This window comes from Lissotriton helveticus, chromosome 12 (genome assembly GCF_964261635.1).
Source record: "Lissotriton helveticus chromosome 12, aLisHel1.1, whole genome shotgun sequence".
Classification (NCBI taxonomy): domain Eukaryota; kingdom Metazoa; phylum Chordata; class Amphibia; order Caudata; family Salamandridae; genus Lissotriton; species Lissotriton helveticus.
The window spans coordinates 676,289,359-676,315,003 of record NC_136073.1 but is presented as its reverse complement, the minus strand read 5'-3'; the positions used below and the strand labels follow the sequence as shown (position 1 = coordinate 676,315,003).

At 46.4% G+C, this 25,645-nt stretch overlaps 1 protein-coding gene across 1 annotated transcript in view; it reads left to right on the top strand.

Moving 5' to 3' along the window:
- The window catches only part of TSNAXIP1 (translin associated factor X interacting protein 1), a 476,958-nt gene that overhangs the window by 59,567 nt on the left and 391,746 nt on the right, over nt 1-25,645 (top strand). The window contains exon 2 of the mRNA XM_078669989.1: nt 21,031-21,112. Coding sequence (XP_078526115.1) covers nt 21,031-21,112 — 82 coding nt within the window. The remainder of the gene's footprint in view (nt 1-21,030; nt 21,113-25,645) is intronic.

Sequence of the window (25,645 nt, the reverse complement as noted above, 5' to 3'; positions counted from 1 at the left end):
AATAGTGATGTGCATAAAATCAAATATCTGTGTCTGTATTAACTGTACTCATGAAGGTGCAACCTAATTACACTAACTCCCATCGTGCACGGACAGCCAATGGTGTGTTAAGAATAGATGTGAATTCCGTGTTTTAGAATAACTTAAAGTTTGTGGTGCTTAACTGCTGCACTGCTGTAGAGTGCTAGTGCGTGAAATGTGAAATGCTCGCACTGTATCCAATAGTATATCTTCAGACACATGTGCTAAGTGAAGGCTCTCTATGACAGAAACACCATACATAAATCTCAAGCCCATGGTGGATGAGTTAACACTGAGGAAAACAGAATAAAGGTCTTACCAAAATGTAACTTGAACCGACGCCCGATTCTGTGAAAATCAAAATAGCCAACTCTGTTCGTTACACAGTATTATATGTACTTTTCATGGAATGGGAAAGACTTCCTACAAAGAAAGGCGACATCCATGGGTTTTCCTGGGGCTCATGGAGGGGGGCCCACGTGGCCCATCCCTTTTTAGGTTTCGTCTGCACAGAGCTTGCGCTATGCTTGTAAATCTCTTGCATTTAATATACCTTAAAAGGGGCTCTATTTAGTTGCCATACCCAAATTACCGTGTCCATTCACCTTTATGTGGAACTTTTTTCTCTGTTAACTTCATCTGGCTGCATGCATTTACAATACTTCTACTAAAGCTGTACACATTGTTTAAGCCCCATTCACTCAAGAGAAGATCTCTTACCACAGAAAAGGCAGACAACTTCTAACAGTATACTGGAATGATTGCTTTTTATTAATTCGTTTTGTATATCAGATGCTTTAACCTTGGAACCTTTGTGGCATTTCCTATTCATGCCTCAGTACCTTACTTTGCACTTTATAGGCATTATAGGATTGATTTTTTAAACGTAATCTATTTGGTCATTATGATCAAATTCTAAATGTTGTAATTAACACTGCACATTAAAAATAAAGTTAATATACAAGAGCTATGCTATAGTTTACTACTAAACAGGCAGCCACAAGTGCAGTTACGTTGCAGAAAACAGGGTCATGATTTGAATGGTGCTGCAGGAGCACCGGGCCCAAAAGTTATCAGAACCCCTCTAAACACATCATATTGTTATATTTGATTACTAAACATCTAGTCACGATTGCAGTTACCTTGCAGTTAAAAAGGACTTTATTTGAATGGTGCAGCAGGTTCAGTGGCACCGGGGCCAAAAGCTCTAGGGACCCCACTAAACCCAGAATATTGCTTACATTTTAAACTAAACTGGCAGTAACAAGTACAAGTACCTTGCAGATAACAGAGTCATGATTTCAATGGTGCAGTAGGTGCAGTGACACCGGGGTCAAAAGCTCTAGGGACCACACTAAATGCAGACTATTTCTAAATGTTACTACTAAACAGGCAGTCACATAGATTTTTGTAGTTCATGTATCGCGAAAAAGGTCAGTCGGATTTTCCTGAAATTTGGCAACTTGGATGTTTTGGGTGCACAGATAATTCTTTTGGGTACTGCAAGTAAGTAGACTAAGTATTTTTTGAGTTATCAGGTTTTCCAACATAGTGATATCTTGCAGCACAATACTACTAAACATTGCAAGGAAGTCCAAAATATAAACTAGACTACTTTTGTAAAGTTTCAGATTTACTACATAAACAACTAAAAGACCAATTTATGGTCACATGCTAATGGAAACCTATAAACAAATGCATAACAAATAGAATAGTTCTTTTTTTGTAAAATTTTTATTTTTGATTTGCAGAAAAGAATAAACAAATAAACAAAGGGCTGCGGAGGGACCGCACATTACTCCAGATCAGGGCAATCATTGTGCACGCATCAGCAGTGTCCCAAACTATATTACAAGCATATCCAGGCCAGGAGCGAGACAACATAGCAACTAGGACCACAGTACCAAGCGGCCTACAAGCCTATCATTAGGCCAGGCCATCCAGGATAACCAGTGCTGCAATATGCTGGGCCCCAATCCTCCAAGTTCCACACAAGCGGTGCAGATAATCAGTCCGTGGACCCTCCACAGCCCATAAACCATGACAACCAACTGCCCCATCCCACCCCCACCCCCCCCCCCCTGGTGGTGACGCCATTCACTCAACACTCAGTCCACATCCATATTACACTTGAAAGAGGTGCATCGACCTCAATGAAGCCGGACATACCGCCGAGGGTAACCCCTTAGAGAGAAAGTCAACCAGGGGACCCCACTGATATCGGAAATTCTTATACTGGCCAAGGAAGATGTCCGCCACTCTTTCCAAACTGAGCAACCTCCAAAGTCGTGCATGCCATAGTGATACTGCCGGGGCATCCTTCTTTTTCCAGGCCGCAGCCAGCGTGAGCTTCGCAGCGCCGAGGCATAGCCACAAAATCTTTTTATCGGCCCTGGTCTGATAAACAAGGCCAGGGTCACGCAGCCCTAGCAGGACACAAGCCATAGACTCATCAATGGGATAAGTCAACACTTCCTTTATATGTGAGAGGATTTCCTCCCAGTACGGACGGATCACCGGACAGTCCCACCAGATGTGGCGGAAGTCTCCCAGAAGTCCGCAGCCCCTCCAGCACTTATCCGAGGTCGCCGGGAAAATGCGGTGAAGCCTAGTCGGGCACATATACCATTGCATGACCGTCTTGAGGTGGGCTTCCCTCAAGTGCAAGGAATGGTTAAAGGTCGTCAGGTCACGCCAAAGCGCCGACCATTCCACATCCGGGATATCTCGCCCCAGCATTTCTTCCCATTGCCCCATATAACGAGGTCGAGGAGCTACCGTCGATTGAAGCAACAACTGGTATATGAAGGAAATGGCCCCCTTCATGGTGGATGTCCGTAATATAAAGGCTTCAAACGGCGTCGGCGGTCTCGTAGCCGCTTCCACCACCCCAGGTGACGTAGCCCAGTGAAGCAGCTGAACATGCCGGAATTGTTCAGTCTGGGGGACCCCATAATCTCTCATACAGTTAGCGAAAGTGAGGGTGTCCAGGCCGTGGAACAAATGGGTCAACGCCCGACACCCCCCCTCCCTCCACACCGCAAACGGCCCTTCACGAAGTGCCGGAGGGAAAGCCGGGTTGCTATGCAAGGGCGTAAATGGCGAAGGGAACGTGGTCCAACGGTCGTCCGCCGCTAGTGAGTCCCACACCTTCAACACTGTGCTCGTAGGAGTGCTTATATATGCGTTGAGAGGGCGGTCCTTCTTCGGTTTCCAGGCTAAGTCCCAAATCGACCTGCCGGCAACGCATCGGTCCATATGGAGCCAATGTTTCTCGGAGGTTTGTTGCGACCACTCCACCAACACTCGCAGTTGCGCCGCTTTGTAATATAACTGCAGGTCAGGGAGCCCAACTCCACCCTCAGGTCTCGGCCGACGGAGAACCGCATAGGAGACCCGTGCCTGACCCCCTTGCCAAACGAAACGCAATACATGGGTCTTGAGCCGCCGAAAGAAATCGCTGTCTATGGGGATAGGCAATGCCTGGAACAAATATAAGAATTTAGGGAGGAGAACCATCTTCACGGCATGGATTCTGCCCAGCCATGACAGAAATTTTGGTTTCCACCTGTCCAATTCCGTCCGGGACTTCGCCAACAAAGATGGGAAATTGGCCTGGAACAGCCCGCCCACCGTCGGAGACAGATGGACCCCCAGGTAGACAATCGAACCTGTGGCCCAGGCCAGCGGAGTCAGCGGCCGTACCCGATCCCTCTCGACCTGCGAAAGGGTAAGATTCAGGATGTAGGACTTGCTATAGTTGACCTTAAAACCGGCCACGGCCTCAAACTCCAATAAGACCTCCCTAATGCACTGCAGCGAGTTTTCCGGATCAGTAATAGAGAACAAGACGTCGTCCGCGAAGAGCGAAATCTTGTGCTGTTCCCCCGCGAATGGCAGACCTCGGATCCCGACGTGCTCCCGCACCGCTACCGCCAGCGGCTCGATGCTCAGCGCGAACAGCAGGGGGGACAGAGGACAACCCTGTCTAGTGCCCCGAGTGTGAGTAAAGAACGCTGACATATGACCATTCACCGCCACCCGGGACCGGGGGCAGCAGAAATTAGCCTTCACCATAGTGATGAAAGCCTCCGAAAAACCAAAGGCAGTCATGGTATTGAACAGAAACCCCCAGTCCACCCTATCGAAGGCCTTCTCGGCATCCAGGCCCACTAGGACCGCCGGAATACGAAATCTTTCTGCCTTTTCTATTAGATGCACCACCCGACGAGTGTTATCATGCGTCTGGCGCCCCTTGATGAAGCCAGACTGGTCTGGATGGATTAGCGCCGGCATAAGGTCTTGTAGCCTACGCGCCAGGATCGCCGAGTATAGTTTGGCGTCCAAATTAAGAAGCGCTATCGGGCGAAAGGAGGCGCATTGCGCTGGATCCTTCCCCGGCTTCGGCAAGACCGTAATCATCGCCTCCGCCAAGGAGCCAGTAGAGGAACCGGAGGTGGCCATGTCATTAAAAAGGGTGACCAAGAAATCGCAGATCTCGGAAGCGTAAGATTTATAAAACACAGCGGTGTAACCGTCCGGGCCAGGCGCCTTGTGAAGCTTCAAGTTCGCAATAGCATCTAGCACCTCCTCCCTGGTAATCGGGGCCCCTAAGAGCTCGTTCCATTCCTTGGACACCTGCGGAAGGTGCAGACGCCCCAGGTACTCCCTCTGGGCAGCTGCTCCCAGCCTTTCCCCCTCGTATAGATCCGAGTAAAAGCGTCCGAAGATGGCCGCCTTTGTTTCGTCCCGATGCTGCAACTGTCCCACAGAGTCGCGGATCCCCCCCAATGTACTCACGTTCCCGCCTGTCACGAAGCTGTCGGGCCAAGTGCCTCCCCACCTTGTTACCACAAGAGTAGGACTGTCGGCCCAACCTCAGTAGGGTGAACTCCGCCCTGTTATTGTAATGTGCCCTCAGTTTCCCTCGTACCGCCGTGAGAGGCCGGAGGGTCACCCTCGAGGGGTTGAGTTTATGCGCCCGCTCGAGAGAAGCCAGCTCAGCCTCCAGGGCCTCCCTTTCCTTGCGTCGCAGCCTATTGAGTTGTGCATTAAGGCCCAAGCATGTGCCCCTGACGGACGCCTTAAAGGCATCCCACGTGTTGGATACAGAGGTATCGGACGGCGGATTGAGGGCAAAGAACTCCCTAATGGCCACCCGCAGCGCCTTGTTAGAAGCCTCGTCCCGAAGTACCGAAGCTGGGAAATACCATTTCCGTTGCCCGGTGTCTGCCGACGACCAGCGCAGAGTAAGCACCAGCATGCTGTGGTCCGAGACCGAGATGGGCAGTATGGTGGAGTCAAGGACATCTCCTCTAAGAGCCTGGCTGAGGAATATATGATCCAATCGTGAATATGAGTGGTGTACATGAGAAAAAAACGTGTAATCTCTGGACGTTGGATGCATAAACCGCCACCCATCAACCAACCCCATTTCCGCAACCTTTTGCCGTGACAGCTCAGAGAACACACCAGTATCCGCCCTGCGAGCGCCTGAACAGTCCAGCGCCCCGTCCCACACCAAATTACAGTCCCCCATGAGGAACAACTGCCCTTCAACAAAATCACCCACTTTATGCAGCAAGCCTTGCAAGAACTTATTCTGGCCAGTATTAGGAACATACATCACAACAAAAGTACAAAGCCTCCCCTGCACCAGCCCCTTCACCATCAACCAGCGGCCCTCCCTATCCGTGCGCACCGCCACAGGCTGAAAATGCAGCGAAGTATGGAAGAGGAGGGCCACCCCCTTATGCTTCGTGGACGCAGAGGATCTGTATATTAGGGGATATGCCTTATGCTTAAGACGCAGCTCATCTTTGCGTGCAAGGTGAGTCTCCTGAAGTCCCACTATATCCAATTGGTGGTCCGTTATATACTTCCACACCTTTTGCCTTTTCTGCGGAGAGTTCAGTCCCTTAACATTCCAGGTCCCTAAGCTAACAGGCATCGCGAGACAAAAAACTAGAATCCTCTATAACTCTGGAACATGCCCACCACCCCCGCCAGAAGGTACCCTGGTCACAACACGTATGAAAAGCATACTCCCGCCAACCCTCCTCCCCGCAATCCCAACCTTGAGCCCCATGCCAAATCACCCCGCAACTCTCATACCAACAGCGCCTCCCACCTTCCCTCTCACCACCACATGATACAATCCACAACACGTCCGCGTCACCACCAGCACCCCCCCACACCCCCAACCCCAACACCCCAAACAGCCCCCCCAAGACCCTCCCCCCCCCGGAAACCCCCAAACAAACCATCCAAAGTCCACAAAAGTCCTCCCAGGGCTGGCGAGGAGACAACAGCCGAAGTCCCCTGTAGGCCGAAGTAAAAGGGAACAGTGAAAGTGTAAACAAAACAAAAACAGTGAAAAAAATACTCATCAGTCCCAGTGGTCCACAGGTCACGAAGCACCGACCACTCCGGGGACCGGGCAGGAAGACCATCTCGGTTCCTCCCAAGGTCACGGTCTGGGGAGTCTTCTCCGAAAGTACATCCATTCACCCAGACCGGGGGGGTCCATGCCCCTCCAGCGCCGATCCGCAATATCAAGTCACCGTCACGCCGCTCCGGAGCTGGCCTGTGACGCCGGCACCGTCGCTGAAACTACTGATGCCACTGCACTTCCCCTCTCCTGCTGGCTGGCATCGCGGTCCGGGCGCCCCCGCGCCGGAGAGGACCCCACTCTATGCCACGAGGAGGTCCGACGTCGCCTCCGAGATGGGGATGCATTCGACCCCTGGGACGGGGCAACCTCCTCCAAACCCAGGAGCTCCTTCGCTTCCCGCAGGGAGCGCATCTGCATCAGTCGATTCTGCCACCTGAAGATGATCCTGAATGGGTGCCCCCAAGAGTAGGCGATGTTGCGTTCCCGCAGAAAGGAAGTCACCGGCCGAAAATCCCTCCTTTTTTGAAGTGTAGACGCTGCTAGGTCCTGGAAAAGCTGAGGATGATGGCCCCGAAATTGCAGCGAATCGATGGCCCTAGCCTTCCGGAGGATGCGCTCCTTCAATTGAAAGTCATGAACACAGACAAGGATGTCAGGGGGCGGCCCCCCCCCTCTCCTGGGCAAACCAACGCGATGAACTCTATCCATCCGGATATCCTTCACATCGTCCTCATCCAGGATCTGCAGCAACAGCTCCTGCACATAGCCTCACAGGTCTCCCGACTCACCATCCCACGGCACCGCTTTAATGCGAATGTTATTCCGCCGGGAGCGGTTCTCAAGATCTTCCATGTGTGCCTGCAGGTCCAAGTTCTGCTCCGTGAGGCGAATGACGTCTTGCTGGAGTAAGTGGACATCATTGGCCGTGCTCAAATCATGGTCCTCAAGAGTCGCCACCCTTTCACCAATCCCATCAACATCTCGCCGTACTTCCCGGAGATCAGAGGCCAGCTGCGCCCGCAGCTCGGAGATGTCCTCCTTGATGGAAGCAAAAAGTTCGGTCATAAAAGCCTTAGTGGCCGGGGCCTCGTCATCGGACATTCTGGGCGACCCACTTGTACCGGGGGACGCCGGCTGCTGTGACGATCTAGCTGCGCCGTCCTTCAGAACGCGTCCCTTGCGGGCCTGGTTAGCCATAATGCCGGGCGCCCTGCACCAGGGCGAACGCTCCACCAGTCACCACCAGAACCAAGCAGTACCCAGCTCCGGGCCTGCAGGCGCAGTAGTTGGCCCCGGCGGGCAGCCCCACTCTGTGTCCGCCACACAGCTCCTGGCCAGAGGCTCCCAGCGAATCTCCGGCGCCCAGATACCAGGAGGTAGGAGTGCGCAAAACCCAGGGGTCAAGGGGCCCCCAGTCAGCTACGACAAGCCCTGGAGAGGCGGTGCACGAAGGCAATCCAGACAGCAGAAGTCCAGGAGCGAGCGCTACGCACTCAAACAGTCGGTTGAGCCAGGCAAAATGGCGGCGCCACGCTCCTCAACCAGAGCACCTCCGGGCCTCCAGGTACGCACCCCCAACAGCACCCCTAGTCCGCACCAGCTCGCAGCGTAGGACCGGAGCCCCCTCTGGAAGTCCGGGCACAGGCAACGGGCAGCCGCAGTCCCCTCGGCTCACACACCATCCAGTCTGGCACCAAACGCAGCCTTTAAAGCCCCTCAGCAGCGTAGGAGGCCACGCCAGCCTCGATCGCTCTCGCCCTGCTTGAATCGCCGTCCACTGTTAGCACCCCCACAGGGTCGGCGCTCGTCTCCACGCGCCGAGTCCAGCAGCTCCTGTCCGGGTAAATGCGGCCTCTGGGAAGCGCCCGGGGCCTCCACCACACCTCCGGGCCGGTGCTCCCGGGCCCCCACACTCCTCCCAGGTCAGGTCCCTCCGCCGTGTGGGTACACCCCCACAGCACCAGCTGCGCCGCGCCAGTCCACAGAAGGGGCCCGGGGCATGCACCACCCCAGGAGCAGTCACTAGGTCGCCGCCGCACCAGGGGCCGGCAGCACCCCCAATACGTCCCTCGACGGGCCCCGTCAGCTGGCCGGGCTCCCTCCACACCTCCCCTGTCCAGAGCGGGGGGTCACTCACCAGGACTAGGCTTCCTGGGGCCCTCGCGGAGCTCGGTCCTCGCCGTACTACAGGTGCTCCTCCGGACCCCGGTGGGGCACAGTGGCGCCGCCCCTCACCGAGGTCTCCGGGACCTCTCCGCTCTCCGGGCCGCCACTCGCCGGCACCCCCAGGCCCCACCGGAGATCGCAGCCGCCCCTCGCCGCCTCCGCCGACAGCCCGCAGCCCAGGCGGTCCGACGCAAGATGACCCAGGGCGGGGCGGGGCGCAGAAAGAATCTCCTCCGTCGCGGTGGGCCCCGCGACTCGCCGGGCCGGCCTCCGCCAATCCAGACCGGGGATCCACAGGCCGCAGAGCTCCGCCGGTCCCGCAGCCTCTCCGGGCGACCCCTCTCCTCGCCGACGGCACCGTGCTCCACCGCAGTGTACCGGCGACCTCCACCACCGATTAGAGGCCGAGCTGGACACCAGGTGCCGCGCTATCAGCAGCTTTGCTGGATCGGCGCCGGAGAGGCAGGGAAAAGCGTCCTACTCCGACGCCATCTTGGCCACGCCCCCCATAGAATAGTTCTTAATCTACATATGTTCTTTTGTCCATGCTCTCTGGCTCACAAAATAAAACTGTGCCCAACAAGCCAAACAAAAACCATCTTCTTTATGTTCTCCTTTGCAAGCAACAAAAAGGAAAGTAAACTAGCAGAGAGCTACACAAACTACTATATGAGGACATGATAATTGGCCATTAAGGAAAAACAATTATCTTAATTATTATAACAATGTTTGGCTTTCATTCACTTTGGGCTTCATATGTAGCTAATCCTACTAAAAGTAGCAAGGAAACCCAAAAAATAAACTAGACTGCATATGTAAAGTTTCAGAGTGACTACATGAACAACTAAAAGGACATTAATAGTCACATGATCATGTAAACCTATAAACAAATACATAACAAATACAATAGATGAAAAGAAAGAAATCACATTTAATCCAATTGCCACTCTGTAGTTAAATGCAGTATTCCCAAAGATAGGTATTCCTTGGATATTAGCTCCCTAATAACTTTCCACCCGTTTGACGAAACACCACAAATCTTTCCAGACCTATATAATTTTCTACATTTTGAGATAATGTACATTTTAGTGGTGAATCATTAAGGGGGTGCGTAGATAAAAGGAGATCCCAAAACTAATTTTTCCACAAAAGCATTTTCCATAGACTATTGTATTTGACGTAGCGTGAAAATGACTGAATAGATTTACATGAAATTTGGCAGGATTATTCAATATGGTGCAGAGATGATACTTTTTTGGTATTGCAGTTAAGTCGGGTAAGTATTTTCAAAGTTATAAGATATTTAAATTGAGTGATATCTGTCACCGCAGTACTTTCACAGAATTTCACACACTTTTGTGCAGCTACCGCAGTACAAGACCGTAAACCTATTAAAAAATATATTACAAAAATATAAATACATTTCCCTACCTACTAAAACTTTAATAAAGTGGTAATAGGTAGGAACCTACGACCTACCTATATCTAGGGCCCTAACACTGAAAACAGCCAAATGGTAGTAGAAACAAAGTGGCAGACTTTTCATTCTCTAATAACAGCCATTACCCAATTATATACTGGCTTGACATCGCCGTGTACCACAGTATACTGCAAAATTATCATGGTATACCATGGTCCAAAATATAACTAAGGCCTAGCTGTATTATTGGATTGAGGTACCATTGAATCACACATGGTGTTGCATGGGCAATGCAATACTTAAATCAGATTTGCAAAGGCGCATAAGGCCACCATTTGTGGCCCTGCATTGATTGGTAAATCTGGAGAAATGCAAAGCAGCGCAATTCGCTGTTCCTGTTACTTTGCGCACCATAATCCACAATGCTGCTAAATTTCATATACATCTGTATGCCACGCCAGTGAAGCCATTCCACTATATGCTATTCCACTCTGCGCCACTCTACTCTATGCCTTTCCACTGTATAAGACACCAATCTACACCACTCCATTCTATGCTAGCAGACTGTACGCAACGCCACTCCAGTCTTCATCACTCCACTGGACACTACTCCACTATACGCTAGTCCCCTCTACTACATTCTACTGTACACCACTTCATTTTACTCTGTTCCACTGTATGCCACTCCACTCTACAACACTCCACTGTACTCTATTCCACTGTATGCCACTCCACTTTACTCTACTCCACACTACACCATTCCAGTGTATGGCACTCCACTCTACGCCACTTCATTTTGCTCTATTCGATTGGACCCCACTCCAATGTAATCCACTCCACTGTATGCTAATATACTCTGCCCCATAGCGGTGTACACCACTCCGGTCTACATCACTCCATTATATGCCACTTCATTGTACGCTATTCCACTAAACACTATTACATTCTATGTCACTCCACTGTATGACACTCCACACTTAGCCACTCCACTCTACACTATTACACTGTTCTCAACTCCACTCTACGCCAGTCCACTCTATGCTATTACACTGTATGCAGCTCCATTCCAAGACTCTTCAGTGTAGCCACTCCACTGTATGCCACTCTGCTTTATAGCTACTCAGTATATGCTATTCCACTCTACGCTATTCCAGTGTATGCCACTGCACTCTATGCTATTCCACTGTATGCCAATCCAATGTATGCTACTGCATTCCATACTGTTCCATTGAACGCCACTCCACTGTACGCCACGCCATTGTAAGCTATTGCACTCTATCCCATTCCAGTGTACGTCACTTCACTGTAATCCACTGCACTGTACGCTAATCCACTATAAGCTATTTTAGTCTACGACACTCCAATGTACATCATTTCACTCGATGCTGTTCCACTGTATGCCACTCCACTATATGCTAATCTACTCCAGTGTACATCACTCTATTCTACGCCACTCCATTGAACGCCACTCCACTATATGCAATTTTACTCTACTAACCTACTCCAGTGTACACCATGTCACTCTATGCTATTCCACTGTACGCATGTTTCATTCTATGCTATTGTAATGTACGGAACTTCAATCTTTGTCCCTCTATTGTATGGTATTCCAATCTACCCTACTTCACTTTATGCCACTCCACTCTATGCTATTACACTTTACCCCACCCCACAAAACACCACTCCAGTCTAAGCCACTTTACTGTACTCCACTGTACACTAGTACACTGTATGCCATTACACTTTCGCCACTCCACTGTACGCTACTGCACTATACACTATATGCACTCCACTGTATGCCACTCCAGTCTATGCTACTCCACTCTATGCTATTCCACTTTATGGCACTCCACTGTACGCTACTCCACAGTACGCCACTCCAGTGTACTTCCCACTCTACAAAACACTGCTACACTCTATGCTGCTCTACTCCACTCTATCCCCAAACAATTCACTGTCCAATTTGCACTCAACTCTGTGCCTATACACTCTGTTGTATGACGCTCTAGTCGACTATACAGCAGTTTTCAACACTGTACAACACAGCACTCCACTCTACTTTATGAGACGCCACTCCAATTTATAACAGTTTCCTCAACTCTAGGCTACTCCACTTAAATGATTGCCACCCCACTCTACGCTAATCCACTGTACCCTTCTCCATGCTCCGCCACTCCAATGTATACCACTCTACCCCACCCTATTCCACTCTGCTCTTCTACACTCCACTCTACAGTATTCAACTGTATGCTATTCCACGGTATGCTACTCCACTTTACAATAATACACTGGTACGCCACTGCAATGTACGCCACTCCACTCTACGCCACTACATTGTATGACACTCTCCTCCACACTATATAACTCCACTATATAAGTCTACCTCACTCCATGACACCCTTTGACATTCTACTCCACTCTATCCCCGTACACTCCACTGTTCAATTCTATACTCCACTCGGAGTCCGTACACACCAATCTACAACACACAGTATGCCTCTATACAGCACTTTTCTATATGACACAGCACTTCACTCTGCTGTACGAGACTCCACTCCAATTTATAACAGTTTACTTCCTACACTATGCCAGTACAATTAATTCCACCCCACTCTCCGATACACCAATATACTCTATTGTACTTTACTCCACACTATGTTACACCACTCCACTCTGCTCCACTATACAAGACTTTACCTCACTCTACGCTACTATACAGCAATCCACTCTATCCAGCTCCACTGTTTCACAAACTACTGTACTTAATGCATCTCCATTCCACAACAATATGGCACTTTCAGACAATTTACTCCTGTCTCTACCCCTTCACTCCACTGTGCAAAACTGTACTATACTGTATGCCACTGTACAAGACTGTACTCTGCTATACTCTATGATACTCTAGTACATTATACAACACTGTGCGCACCTCTTTGTATGCCACTGCACTTCACTTCACTCCACTCTACTACTCTATTCCACTCAATGCCATTGTACTCTATAACACTATATGCCAATCTACTGTTACGGTTCAGGTAAACTAATTCGAAACAGTTTTTCTAAAACAACAAATGAAATCCATGATACAGATTCGTTAAAGATTGTTTCACAATTCTTTTTGTTTAGATTGACTATGGTCAAGGCATCACTCTCATCAATATAGGATACATTGAATTTACTTTCTGAATCGCGGTAAGATTCATTCAAATCACAAACCCCAAAAAGTCTATTCACCTCCACGGCACCATCAGTAACTGAGTTTCCTTTCTTTCTTTTGTTTCTCAACAAACCCCTGACGAAGGGGCTTCAGCCCCGAAATACATTGGTTTTTTTAATATATTGCTTTGCACTATGATTTGAGCTTGTATTGATATGATGTAGAACTATTGTTCATTATGTGAATAAGTTCCCACATGCTAAAAAATGTGAAACTTTGATGATTTTTTGCAACTGATGATTTTTTGCCACTTCTGATAAAATTGTATTCAAATGTATTACTGGAGAATTTGAATTTATTGTTGTGCGCGTTAGAGTCCTGGTTACCTTCAGGGACCAGGCCACACACCTTTATTTAAGTAGCGAGCAGGCTCTAATCTACCGCAGCACACATATCGAGCGAAAATACTAGAATTGGTAAAATCGAGTGCAGTACCCTCACACATACATAATCTACTGTAACACACTTTACAACACTATACTGTGCATCACTCCACTCTACAAAATCAAGTAGACTGTATACCACTCTAGTCTACTATAGTCTACATCACTTTCCAATACTATACGGCACTCCACTACACTCTACAACACAGTACTCCAAGTTATGACACTTTACTTTCATAGTATGCTGTGCCACGCCAATCTACTGCACTCAGCACCACTATAGTCTACGACATGCCACTCCACTCTATGACAATTTACTCCACTCTACACTACCCCACTCCAGTGCACTCCACTACTCTAAACTGCACTCAACTACAATTTATCCCCCTCTACGCCACTGTACTATACTCTGCTCTGCACCACTGACCGACACTCTACTCCACTGTATGCAACTCCTCTCTACAATCCTGTACTACAGTCTATGACACTCTGCTCCAGTTTATGCCTATGCACTCTTAGCATAGTGCCATCCATGCCGAGCTGTGAATCAACAAAAGCCTTTTACCACTCCAGGCACAGTATTACAGATTTGGATTGGTAAAATACCATCCAAACCAACCTGGAATGAATAAAGCAAGGGAGTTGTCCTGCTGCTTTCTGGTGACCTTGCAGCTGTTTGGGGCCATAAACTGAACTTTATAACTCCCGGTGGGATCCTAGTCCCAGGGTTCTTCACTGCCTGCCTGCTTTTGGTTGTATAGCCCCAACGCACATCACCCTTGTGGGGGACTACCAGGTTGCAACGCGCCTACAACTGTTACCACTAAGGAGGGGGAGGTGCTAGAGTCAACTTGCGCATAAAGCGTTGCCTCTCCCCCCCCGTAGCGTGGGAGGCACGCAGGCCAAGAGCGGGCCCGTCCTGCGCCCGTCGGCGACAGGAGGAGGCGGGGACACCACCCTTGACTTTTCAATCAAGACTTTGGGGCTTTGTTAAGGTATGTCCATCCATGTCAGCTAAAAGACACCTGTGCGAATAATGAATGCCACCGGTCTGTGTACGCTGGATTCGCAGCCTCTCCTGCTCTTACTTTGTTGAACTTGCGAATCTCCAAGAGGGACTGACTCTGCTGGTTGGGTGGGCTCGGCACACTGGTTATGGCAATGCGACCCGGAGGTCTGGAGCCTTATTGCACTGATCATGGTATCAACAATCTGAGACTGTACGAGATATATGCGGAAGAAGCAAGGGGGATAAGGTTAGGCACTTCTGGACCTATAATTACCCATTGATAAATGGAAGGTCGGGACATTAGTTTAATATTGTAAGACTTTTTATAACGGTTTGATTTTTCATATCAACGTGTAAATTGTGACTGGGTTTATTACTATTATTTTAACCTTAAACTCAGCCAGAAAAAGGGTAAACAGATGTACCCGAGTCAATCATTGACAAAAATGGGTAAAATAAAACATCTGGTCATTACTGGAAAAGTACCTTCCCCAGACAAGTCACAAACATCCCTACTAAAATACATCACTGGAACAATGGGAGCTATAGAGAAACAGATTTCCACTGTTGAGGAATCCCTGTCAGCAGGTGGGCTATTATGTGGGGGGAACAAAACTACCATAGCCATGAGAGCCCTGGCACCCGTAAATGAACTGAAAACTTCAGGTACTATAACGACGGGGCGGGTGGTGACGGGGGATGAATGGTGAAAGAACCTGTAGGCCAATTAAAACAACAGATCGTATCCAGATCAATGATTGTGAGATCCTGGGAGAAACAGTAGTGCAGAAGAAACCAGGGAACGTGAACAAAGGAAGAACAAAGGGGGAAGGGTTAATAAAGTAAATGGCTGCATTCAATACATAGAAGATGACCTTGTCTCTCCTGCTAAATCCAACCCCCCCTGCTAAACAGGCGAAAAAACCTCGCACACGTTGTGTGGGTAACCCCGCAAGCAAAAATCTAGTTGCTATTAAGAAGGGCAACACCCACGTGCAGGGATTACCATAAACAAAATCAACTGGATTTCGCTGAGGAATAAATCCCTAAATTGGCTGGATGGCAGAACGGATTTAACAGATCACCTATTTTATTATTTTAAAATGGTTAGAAGAGTAAAATGGGTAGGGAGAGTAAATAAAAATCAAAGTGGTGACTGTGTGGTCCTGACTTTTAGAAATCCTCAGCTGGTGAACAAAGTCTTTAGTAGGTCAGGGTCTTCGGCTAGCTGTGGTAGCAGTATCATCATTCGACCTTTGGGCTACTTCTACCACCCCCCATATTTAGGAAAGCTGATGCGCTCACCCCAAAATCTTCAACAGAGACCAAGACCTACTAATTGCACAATCCCAACCTCCAATAGGTTTCAGTGTCTTTCGTCGCTGGATGGTCCAGATTGACTTGATGTAGGGCCCCATGTAACGGGAGGGGAGAATGGGCAGAAAAGACATGGCACTGAAAATTCAGTGATCCATGACATAAGTACCCTTGTAAGAACTCCCCATGACGAAATTACACACAAACTACAAATAAACTCCCTTGTGGTGAAGAGCAATGCGAGACCCCCCTCACAGGCACCCATACACAAAAACTGGACCCACTAGAAACTAAATAATTTGGATGCTTGTTTTGAAATGTGGCAGGGCTAAGAAATAAAATACAGAACACAGAGTGGCTAGAGCTTGTAAAAAGATATCAAGTAATATGTCTCCAAGAGACATGACTCACAGAGAATGTCCATTTAAATGGCACCAGGACATGGGAGAGCGAAAGGGGGACTGTGCATTTATGTAGCTAATATTTTACAATTTACCAACATTACTTTTGTAACTGACAGCCCGTATTACCAATTACTGGTCTGTAACTCCAAAGAGCAGGCGGTTCTGGTTATAATACATTTTTATAATAATGCAACCATGTTAGGGGTAATGGAGGTCGACGTACAAACAATAAATAACGACGTAGAGCGCATTGGGGTGGGTAATGAAAACATGTGACAATCATATGGGAGGGGATTTTAACAAGCAATTGTGTAAGGTCCACTCTGGTAACACAAGCGGAGTGACAAATAACGAGGATGTAGAGCAGCCCCATTTCACACACAGTAAATATGGTAACAAGTTAAACGAACTAATATGTAAATATGATCTTTCCTTTGCAAATAAAATTTCAACACCTTGAGCGGACAGTAAGAGGACTTCTAATGGAACAATGAATAACCACATCATTGATCACATCCTATTGTCAAATAACTGCCTGGGGTATATTTCAAACCCATTCAATATCCTTAAGTGATCATTATACTCTGAGTCTGCTATTGTCAATGGTCCCAAGTGAAGGACAAAGTGATGCCACAGGTAGAGAGGATTGAACTCGCCCGTTTAAATGGATCTACTTTGCGCTGGACTAAAAAAAAAAAAAGATCTTATTAGTCAGCTAATACCCAACAACAAAGAACAATTTAGTGTATGTTTAAGCGAAAACACACCTCCAAGAGAAATTATTACCGCCTTCTTGGACATTACACACGGTGTGAAAGAGACCCTGTCTGCCAAAAGAGGAAAGACAAAACGGTAAAAAAGAGCTGGTTTGATACCGTATGCAGTAATGATGCCCATAAGCGACTTAAGGTTGCTCTGCATAAAACACCAAGAATCAAGAGTGAGGTCCACCGATGCAGAGCGTAGTATAAAAGGGCAGTTAAGAGGAGGAAACATTATTTAACCCCTTCAGTGCTAATGACAAGGGTAACTCGTCATGTAGGGCCCATTGATTTCAATGGAAAGTCAATGGACCTACATGCACACCCCTTAGCAGCCAAGTGGTTAAGGGAGATCACTTGGGATTCTTTACTGGAGGCGAGTATTAGCAAAGACGATAGATCATTCTGGAGGATAAATAGTTCCTCACCATGTAGGTCAGAGGGACACCCCACGATAGAAGTAGCAATATTGGAGGAAGAGTGGATTAATCACTTTGTTAATATTTATTCAGCACCTCCCACAGCTAAGGTACAAGAACAGGGACATACCAATAATGAGAGGGTAGCTGTGTCTCAAACCTCTACTATCCCTCCCTTCTCACTGGAGGAAGTTATTAACGCAATCCAAGCAAGCAAAAGTAGTAAATCTCCTGGACCAGAAGCCATTCCCATTGACCTTTACAAAGATAACATCAATTTGTGGGGCCCACTGCTGACACAAGTTTTAAGGGCTAGCTGTAAAGTGGGATTTGTACCATCTTGGGGAGAATCCATTAATGTCCCCATTTATAAAAAAAAAAGGAGACTGTCTAAATCCAGCATGCTTTAGGCCAATCTCCTTAACAGACTCCCTAGCAAATGTAGTGGGACGGATAATCTTGGATAGATTATCACATTGGGCGGAACTGCATGGTAAACGGTCAGATCTACAAAAAGGCTTACGCCCCGGGATTGGGACCGTAGAGCAGTCTCAATTTAAGCCTGCTTATCGGCAAATTTGTTAAGATCAAAAAGGGGGAGATCTACTTAGCCTTTGTCGATCTTTCAGCGGCTTTCGATTGTGTAATACTGAAGTAACTATGGTCAAAACTGAAAGATATGGGGGTGGAAATGCCAATTATTAGTTTTCTAAGAGACTTGTATACGGGGTGCAGAGCCAAGGTACGATTTGGTTTAAACGGAGAATGCATTGAAACCTTCAGCGTGGCGAGAGGGTGAGACAGGAGTGTGTCCTAGCCCCCTTCCTGTTTTCTTTATATATAAACAGTGTGGGGGAGGAGCTTTTTGCAGCAGTAAAAGATCCTACGCAAATCGGTACACACCCAGTCCCAGCCCTCCTCTACGCTGACGACGCTGTTCTTATGGCCCGCACCCCACGGGCTCTGCAGTCACTACTTAATAATTTTGTGGATAACATGAAGAATTCAGGACTTTATGTTAACCAATCTAAAACTTTTATCATGAAATGTGGCAAAAATAGTACTAAATGTAGAACCATAATAATAAATGGAACTAAAATTGATTTTACAGATACCTTCTCCTATCTTGGAGTCCTGTTCGGCAAGGAGGGGTTGTGGAGGAAGGCCATTGAAAATAGAAAGTGCCTTTTTATCAAGGCCTGCTGAGCCCTGAGATGCTTTGTAATGCATTGTGGAACCAACCCGCCAGATATAATGATGAAGATCTATAAAGCCAAATGCACTAGCATAGCACATTATGGGGCCGGCATATGGGGACACCAGACATGTATAGAGCTGAAAAAAAAATGAATTATTTAGATATATACTGGCAGCTCCCAAAAGTACCTCAGTACACGTATTACAGTCTGAACTTGGTGCACCCCTCCTTATAAATGTAATGAAACTTGAACCTATTTTACTTTGGCATAAAATCTGGACATCAGAGAATACAGACCTGAACAGATTGATCATAGCTGACTGTCTTAAACTATCCTCATATCTGTCTATTCCATGGTTGGTGTATGTCAAGCGGTTTTTCCATGATATGGATCACTCAGAATATTTTGAGAACCTAGAGTTGCTTGCGACAATCAGCAGAAAATATTTGAAAAGGGAAGCTATGGCAAATCTGAGAACCTTGACCTGAACTCCCAAAACCTACGGTTTTAAATAATCAATTGATTTTAACTACTTTTGAATTTCAGCCATATCATAAATCTGTTTTAAATTTGTGGCATAGATTTGTCCTCACACATTTAAGGTTAGATATATTCCACCAACTATGCACTATTTCCACTATGAACGAATGGTCCACAAAATTGACAAACTGCCACTGAGATAGCAAGATGCCCAAAAACACCATGCACTAGGTTCTTTTGTGTACATTTTGCTCTCGACAAAGGAAGCAGTACATTTTACCCAACATAAGTCAGTTAGGCCTTACACAATGTCGCCCTGGTTACTTGTACCTACAATCTCTGCCCTCTCTTGAAATCTGTTGTAGATTGTCTTCATTTTTATGGTCCGCGTTCTATGTTAGAAAAGGTTTGATTTTAACTAATACCTAGAACAAGTTAAATGATTTATATATCTCAGGGCCATAGCTAGTAAGTGCCACGTGAATAACTAATACTGGAACTTAACATGGGAAATATGGTATATTAGCACCCTTAAAGGTTAGGGGCCATATTTGCATATATAACAAATGGAATATATTGCTAGCAGATCATTTTAATAACTCAATTCAATGCCTTTTTTTAAGTGTTTTGGATTGAACTTTTTACTTCTGGAAATGAAATGTAATTGAGCTATGCTTTCATTTGTGAAACTGCTTTTATGGATGTTCTTTTTTATGAAACCGAATAAAGCAATATATGACTATGACTATGAATAAAGCAACCCCTGACATGTGCTTTACTATCATTATAACTCTTCAGAGAGGTTTAGCTTTGTCCAGACACAAGAAAAAGCCCAGTATAAGTCAAAACAGTACCCTTTCAAGTGTAGAATGCTTCATAAATTATGCAAAAAATCCTACGCATAAATACTTTGCTCTAGAAATGGCAAGAGACTTTGTCCCCTAGTATCTCAGCATGGATGGAAGTGTGCTAATCCTATGCTTAAAAACTTTGATAGAATAGCAGACATTCGAGGTGAGCAATTTCATAGTGTCACTGGTGTTGTAGGGTGCTCTATACAGCAGGAGCTGCTCTCCACTTAAATTTTGGAACTACCCAGAGTTCTCTGCCTCTATATATATTAAAGGTATTATTATTTTCTACAACTTTGCCTGTCCCTGAAAGCTGTGAAGATGGGGATGTTAGCACAACAAACCTTTTGTTGATGCCATTTTCAGAAAAAAATATACTATCTTGCCCCACATCTTATTCCATTTTTCCTAAAAGCCCCCATCTATTCCTATCTTCTCGGTTCCATCTAGGTACTCCACAAACCCTGGTACCTTTAGAATCCCCAACATGTGGTGAAAAAAGGACACACATTTGGCCTGGATACCTTTTGTGGTAAAGACATTATGAAGACGAAGTGCCATCCAAACATTAAAAATAGGCTCAGTTCTGGAAGTAGGGAGTGGTGTGCACACCTCAGCAGCTGATGTGTTATTAAGGAGTTAAAACCAGCCAGATAGGAGCCTTGAGGTGCGCACTCCCCCAACCCACTGTACTTGCTGGTCTACAAATTAATAATCTTTCAATGCTTGTGTATCCCAGCATGTAGCACCAAGCTTAAGGCATTTGTTGATCTTAAAAATGTAATTGAAGAAGTTCAAACAGGGATGATCTAACGAAAAAGGTGTAGATTTATGATTTTCCCGAAGGCTTAACTGAGTGGGTGGTGGTGGAGGGCATTTCAAAGTCCGAGGCCCGTCATCAAGACCCTTCTTCTATCATACTTTTGTTTTTCCAAGAGTGAGGTAAAAAGGATAATATTTAACACATATTTTAACCTTTATCTCCACAGATTGACTCCTTTATCTGGGCCATGCAACTTCCATACTCCGGACGAGGACTTGAAGCCCAATTGCAATTTAAAGCGAAGTCTGGTGAGTACAGTGGAAATAAAGGACTTGTACATAGGCAAAAGGGCATTGAGGACAGTGTGGTCCCAAGTGACATCTCTGTTCTGCCTTTGAGTATCTACTATGCTCACCCTCCTCATAAACGTGCTGTCCGACTGATCGTAATTCAACCAGTTCATTTTCTAATACTGAAAAAAATTGTTTTTTCTCACTAGCAATATTTTGTTTGATTAATATGTGTATTCCGAGGTAATTCTGCTTGTTTAAGAATATCCTGTTAAGTTAGTAACTCCAAGTTACGATTTTGGTTTCTTAGGGCTTATAAAAATATCACTTCCCCTCTTAAGATGGCTTTATAAGCTTCCCACACTGTTTCTAAAGCTGCATATCCAATATTTATTTAAAATAACAAATGTATCCTAGTTTTGATGTTTTTACAAAATTCTTTATCCAAGAGAAGAAATTGATCTGGCGTCCACACAGGGATATCATTCTAAGGGGGTGTAAGGTTACGTCCAGAATGACTGCTGTATAATCCAAAAAGTAGTTTAGCACAAACTTACAGAACCCATGGATCCCATTTCTGGACATTAAGAAGTAGTCAATTTGTGACACTGATTGAAACCTTTTGAAGAAAAAGGTTTATTAATGTACTGTGGGCTCATGGTCCTACACAGGTCAGTTAGTCCTGATTTATGTTTAAGGATCTGGAAAGCTTGTGCAATATTAGGCTTCCTCTGTAGCACATCGTGCTTGGAGGATACCAGCATAACATTGAAATTCTTACCAATGATTGGGGTTAGGGAAATCTACTAATGCCAGCCGTAATTTGTAAATAGATTTCAGTTCACCTTCTATTGGGCCATAATTAGAACAGTTGTCACATCTTGTTGGTTAATTTTCAGTGAATCCACTACCCATCTTTCTGTTTTTTCCTGTACCATTTTTCCAATGGATCCTGGGAACTTGTTTGAGGCTAAAAGTGCCTGCCCACCCCACCCCACATGAGCAGCGGGGTCAATGAAAGAGCTATCATTTTAAAAGGAGTCCAGAATTGCTTACTGCTAATCCCAGAAATGTTTTAATGTGTTTCCTGCAAATTGCCTTTTCTTAGGTATGTTTTCTTTTATCCCGTTAACATTTATTGATAGTATCTTAACTTGATAAATCTAATGTGCTGAATAATAAAGACATATTACAGGCTCTTCCTGCATTCCTCCAGTTCCTTAATTTCTGAATCTGAAAATGGCTTTACTTCAGAATGGTATCAAACCTCTATAGTAGATTAAAGGCCACCACGATGCAATTATTCAACTATATCGTATCTAGGGGTAAAATCCCTCCATCATTCTTGAGAGAGAATCTAATTTGTTTTCTTTTTTTTTTTTAAAGGGCAGGATCCAGCCAATCTAATTTAATTTTGAAAAATAACCTTACTTAATATAGATTACAAAATCTTTGCAAAAATAATTACAATAAGGGTGGCAGCTGTAATACCTCAAATAGTACACAAACATCAAAACGGATTTATGCCAGGCAGCCAACTTTGTACCCTTACCCTATTTCCTGGTACAGGCTATTGTTTGTTTTTCCAAATAAGGTTCCAGCGCCCTTCTAGGTTGAGCCTAGCGGCAGTGTGCATCCACTGCTCGCTCTGCAAGGCATGCTGTAATAGAGTATGCAGTGGAAGCTCTGCCCACTCTCCACCCATATTTTTAATTGGCTTGCTTCATTGTCTTTCGTAAACGCTGTCTTCCGATTCATTATGAGTCCCTTTGTTAGTCCCTCCTGGGTACCTCCTTGTCGTCATTTGTTACCGCCCATAAGGACTGGAAATTTTACTTGGCTCGTTACACAGTCTGCTTTATCTAGTAGGTAAGCACTATTTTATTTATGAACACTAATAGGGACAATGGCTTGCTTATTGTATTTGCATGCTGAGCGCAGCGCCCGCTTTAGGGACACTGCGCTCAGTTCAAATTTTATTTTTTAAAGTTTGATGTTTATTTTGTATTTTAACTTTACTACTGGGCGCGGCACCCGATTCAGGGACATCTCGTTCGGTTTTATTATAATTTTTTTTAAACTTCACTACTGAGCGCGGCGCGAGCTTCAGGGACACCCGTGCTCAGTTTAATTTTTTTTTCTAACTGTACTACTGAGTGCAGCGCCCGCTTCAGGGACACCGCGCTCTGCAATGGGTATTGCATTTGCAGGACTTTGGACTGTTGCCATTGTAAATGACAATGCCTTTTAATTTTTTATAAAAGGCATTGCCATTTACAGTGCCCATGACTCAAAGGCTTGCGACTGCGAGACCTATTGCATTGTAAATGCTTATTGTTTTTTATAGATGCAGAAAATGTTATTTGGTGTGCTGGATCTGTTTGTTTTTGGTGCTAGAAAAAGTTGGAAGCGTGGGTCAATTGGTTAGGACTCTACTTAAACTTTATGCTGGAGAAATTGCCTTGCTTATAATTAATCGTAGACATATGGAAAAAATCTAATATCAAGGGGTACTAGGCAAGGGTGCCCCCTTTCTCTGATCTTTTCTTTCTACATTGACCTGTTGGCAGTAGTCGTTTAGAGCCTTCTTGGCGATCATGTCCATAGCTCAGGGTTCCCTGAAAATCACTTTGCGTGGCTTTACATGGCCTTATAAATATGGCCCTCTTTCACACATTACTCTGTATCAAAAGGGCGTGTCATGGGTGTTGCTGTAGGCATTTCTGCGCAACACCCATGGCTTTTTGATTACAAGTTTTCGTAGATCTGAGGCATTGCCAAAATATAACACCTTTCCAGGGGAGGCGTTAACGTGGTGTAACGTTGCATAATACTTTGTTTCTCCTCATTTTTTGCTCTTTCTACATGTATTTTGCAGCACACATAGAAGGAGCGAAATGCCATTAATGATATTGTGCAGGAAGGTGTCCCTTACTGCACAACCACAATCATCCAATTAGCGTTGGCACAGGGGTGGTTGCATTCTGGTAAATACGGTGCATTCCAGCGTTTTTTTAATTGACACAGCTTGGCACAGCAACACAGCTTGCGGCGCCACCCTGCGCCATTTCATTGTAAATATGACCCTTGTTCCCAACTTGAAATGGACTGATTCTGATCCCATAGAACCTTCCCTGCTGGAAGAACACAACAACGTCAAGCTGCAGGTCACACACCCGCAAGAAGGGATAACCCCAACCAGTGGGGGCTCCTCCTCTCGCCCCCGTTGGTAGCCTCAACACGTAAAAAATAAAACAGGTTTATTTTCGTTTTATTTTTCAGTTCTGAGGGGATGGGCAGGTCTTGGAGGTGGATGCATCGCGAGGGCAGTGACATAGGGAAGGGTTGCACTGTGATCAGTGCACATGATGGTTTGGCCAGCCGTCTAAGGCCAGCCAAATAGGGTGACCAACCGTCCGTAAATTTCACGGACCATCTATAATTTGGATCTCACGACCATTGTCTGTGACGATCCCTTTTACGGGCGCCTTTTGTCCATAATTTTGGGCATTGGGCAACATCACTGTTCCCCTGCCAGAAACCTCAGCTCACTGATGGGGCCACCTCGCACTCCTCTGAGCACAAGAGCTGCCCCACCCTTCCCATTGTCATTCTGTATGCAGCTGATTGCCACATGCAGAATGACAGTGGGCCAGTCTGTGCTCTTACTACTTGTGGTGGGCCTCCTCCTGCCTCAGTCTAGGGCAAGACATTCAGTGAGGTGGAAGAAACTAACAAAAACACTCATGCTGCTAGGTGAGAATCCAGTTCGTGAAAAGGTGGTGAAACAAGTTTTTAAAAAAAAGGGTATGAGTCACAAGACCACTGACTCATTGTCAGTGAAATTGCTCTCCCACCCTCGCAGCTCCACCATTGAGGTGCCCCTGCCCCTGCCCCTGCACTCTTGAGTGTTGGTGATCGAGGCCCTCCTCCACCCGCAGGTTTCCCTGCGCCTCATCCCTGGTGGTCCAGTGGACCTCTGTCTCCTTTCTCTCACTCTTCTCCTTCACTCGTTTTTCTACCCTTTCTATCTTTCACCTTTCTGCATCTCTGCTCCTTTGTGCCTTATTTCTGCCCATTTTCCCTTTCTCTCCCTCTGCTCCTTCACTTGTTTTCACTCGTTTTTCTACCCTTTCTATCTTTCACCTTTCTGCACCTCTGCTCTTTTGTGCCTTATTTCTGCCCATTTTCCCTTTCTCTCCCTCTGCTCCTTCACTCGTTTTCACTTGTTTTTCTACCCTTTCTATCTTTCACCTTTCTGCTCTTTTCTGCATTTCTGCTCTTTTGTGCCTTATTTCTGCTTATTTTCCCTTTTTTCTTTATCCCTTCTTTCCTCCCTTTACCTTTCCCCGCCGCTGCTGCCCCCGCGGCCCCCCCCCAGCGCGACCGGCCCAATCCAGCTCCCCTCCCCCCTCCCCGCTCCCGCCTCCCAGCTGTCCAGCCCTCCCCGACCCCTACTTAATGGCGGCCACTGCGGGGACAGGCGAGCAAGACCACCGACTCATTGTCAGTGAAATTGCTCTCCCACCCTCGCAGCTCCACCATTAAGTG